A 2403-nucleotide genomic window follows, 5' to 3' on the forward strand; every position below is an offset into this window, starting at 1 on the left:
AAGAGATCGACTTTTTGATCGAGAAACATGTCGATGGCCGGAAAAAATGGCGACCTTCATCTGGTTATGTTTCCTTTCTTGGCATTTGGTCACATTAGTCCCTTTGTTCAGCTTTCAAATAAGCTATCCTCCTATCCCGGTGTCAAGATTTCTTTCTTAACCGCCGCCGCCAATGTCCGCCGTGTGGAATCCATGCTCAACCCCACCACTGAAATCATCTCTTTCACTCTGCCGCCGGTCGCCGGCCTCCCTCCAGGGGTGGAAAGCACCTCCGACACCTCCCCAGCCACCGTCGAACTCCTGAAAGTTGCTTTAGATCTCACGCAACCACAGATCAAGGCGTTGTTAACAGACCTTAAACCTCATTTCGTTTTCTTCGACTTTGCACAATCTTGGTTGCCACCAATGGCGTCTGATCTCGGCATCAAATCCATATATTTTTCAGTTTTTTTGACGATTTCCACCGCGTTTATGATTGTTCCGTCGTGGCTCCGCCACCATACGACACCACCAACTATCGAAGAAATCAAGAGACCACCACCTGGGCTCCCAGCAACCATCAATCCCAAGACTTTCGAAGTTCGAGATTTTCAGTACGTATTCAAAAGCTTCCATGGCACTCCAAGTGTATTCAACCGTTTGATGAAATGCTTCAATGAATGCGACGCCATACTCATCAAATCATGTACAGAAATGGAAGGACCCTACATTGATTACGTCAGCAACCAGCTCGGAAAACAAATTCTCCTCGTCGGTCCGGTGGTTCCTGAACCACATTCCGGCGAACTAGAAGAGAAATGGTCCAACTGGTTAAACCACTTCCCACCCAAATCGGTAATATATTGTTCTTTCGGAAGTGAAACCTTTTTAACCGACGATCAGATTAACGAACTATCTTTAGGGTTGGAACTCGCCGGATTTCCATTCTTCCTCGTTTTAAATTTTCCGGCGAACCTCGATGGCTCTGCAGAACTGAAACGAACACTTCCAGAAGGGTTTCTGGAGAGGATAAAGGATAGAGGGGTGGTTCACTCAGGGTGGGTGCAACAACGACACATCTTGGCGCACGATAGCGTAGGGTGCTATGTCTGCCATGCCGGTTACAGCTCAGTGGTTGAAGGTCTGGTTAACGACTGTCAGCTGGTGATGCTGCCATTGAAGGGCGATCAGTTGGTGAACTCGAAATTAATGGCGTTTGATTTGAGGGTTGGTGTGGAAGTAAATCGGAGAGATGAAGATGGGTATTTTGGGAAAGAAGATATTAGTGAAGGTGTGAGGAGAGTTATGGCGGATGTTGAAGATGAAGAAGGTGAATCCATAAGAGAGAATCACAAGAAATGGAAGGAGTTTTTGAAGAATAATGAGATACAGAGTAATTATATCAGAGATTTGGTGGAGAAGATGAAGGTTCTTTCTGGGAAAATCACTTAAATTAGTTTTTAATTATCGTTTATATGTTTTAATTATCGTTTTTATGTTTTAATTATCGTTTATGTCTGATTCGCTCATATGTTGTATAAGTCAGACTATTTGTTTTTTTTTTCTCCCAAGAGTCTCTTAACATTTAATAGATCTAAATAAATAAATGGTAAACTAGTATCTTAATTCCTTTTTTCTTTGATTCTCTTTGTCCATTGTCTTTTTTTTATTAGGGATGTTACCGTCCTTTCATCACTCATATAAAATGCACGTCCTCACCTTCTCTCTCTCTCTCTCTATATATATATAATTTATGTATGTATAGGTACATTATATGTTAGCTTAGAAAATTAATGTATAATAAGAACTATTGACGATCTATCATCTATCAAAAGTATCGATCTTTCCACAAACAAACTCACCGACGGCATTCCCAATAGCATTAGAAGTTTGTAAGGTATCCAAAAGGTTCTTTTGTGTTCCATATGTTAAACAATTGTTGAGATGAATTATGGTAATGGAAATTTTACGAAAATCAAGAGAATTTTGAAAAATGTTTGCAAAGACAAACTTTCGATTAAAAATTCAAACTTCAGGCGTTTGTCAGTTTACAAAAACAAACAGTCTTATTGATTCAGATTTCAGCCTTCAGTAATACCTCTTATTAATCAGAAGTGAAATAAAACTCCAGACTTCGACACCTCTTAAAAAACTAACGCCGCCTATGACTCGTACAAAGGTAATTTCAGATGTTCTTTAACACTAAATGGTAACTTTTTGAACTAAATCAATTATGAATTTGTTTTTCAGAAAGTCATTAGTTTTAATTGCTATCAAAATAACTGAAGTAAAAATGACTCTTGAACAAGGGTAATTTTGGTGTCCTATGGCAAAGACTGGTTGCCTACGGCCTTGATGGCATAGCTAGATAGGGGTGTTCAAAAAAACCGCCGGACCGCTCAAACCGGCCGAACCAAGTCAAAC

The 2403-nt window shown here is 40.1% G+C and overlaps 1 protein-coding gene across 1 annotated transcript; it reads left to right on the forward strand.

The window, feature by feature from the left end:
• Positions 1–1478, forward strand: LOC112518423 (anthocyanidin 3-O-glucosyltransferase-like). Its single transcript, XM_025126106.1, has one exon. The coding sequence runs from the start codon at positions 28–30 to the stop codon at positions 1429–1431; it is 1404 nt and encodes a 467-aa protein (XP_024981874.1). The 5' UTR covers positions 1–27; the 3' UTR covers positions 1432–1478.
• The last annotated feature ends 925 nt before the right edge of the window (positions 1479–2403 follow it).

Source organism: Cynara cardunculus (genome assembly GCF_001531365.2).
Source record: "Cynara cardunculus var. scolymus isolate 2C chromosome LG 9, CcrdV1, whole genome shotgun sequence".
NCBI lineage: Eukaryota > Viridiplantae > Streptophyta > Magnoliopsida > Asterales > Asteraceae > Cynara > Cynara cardunculus.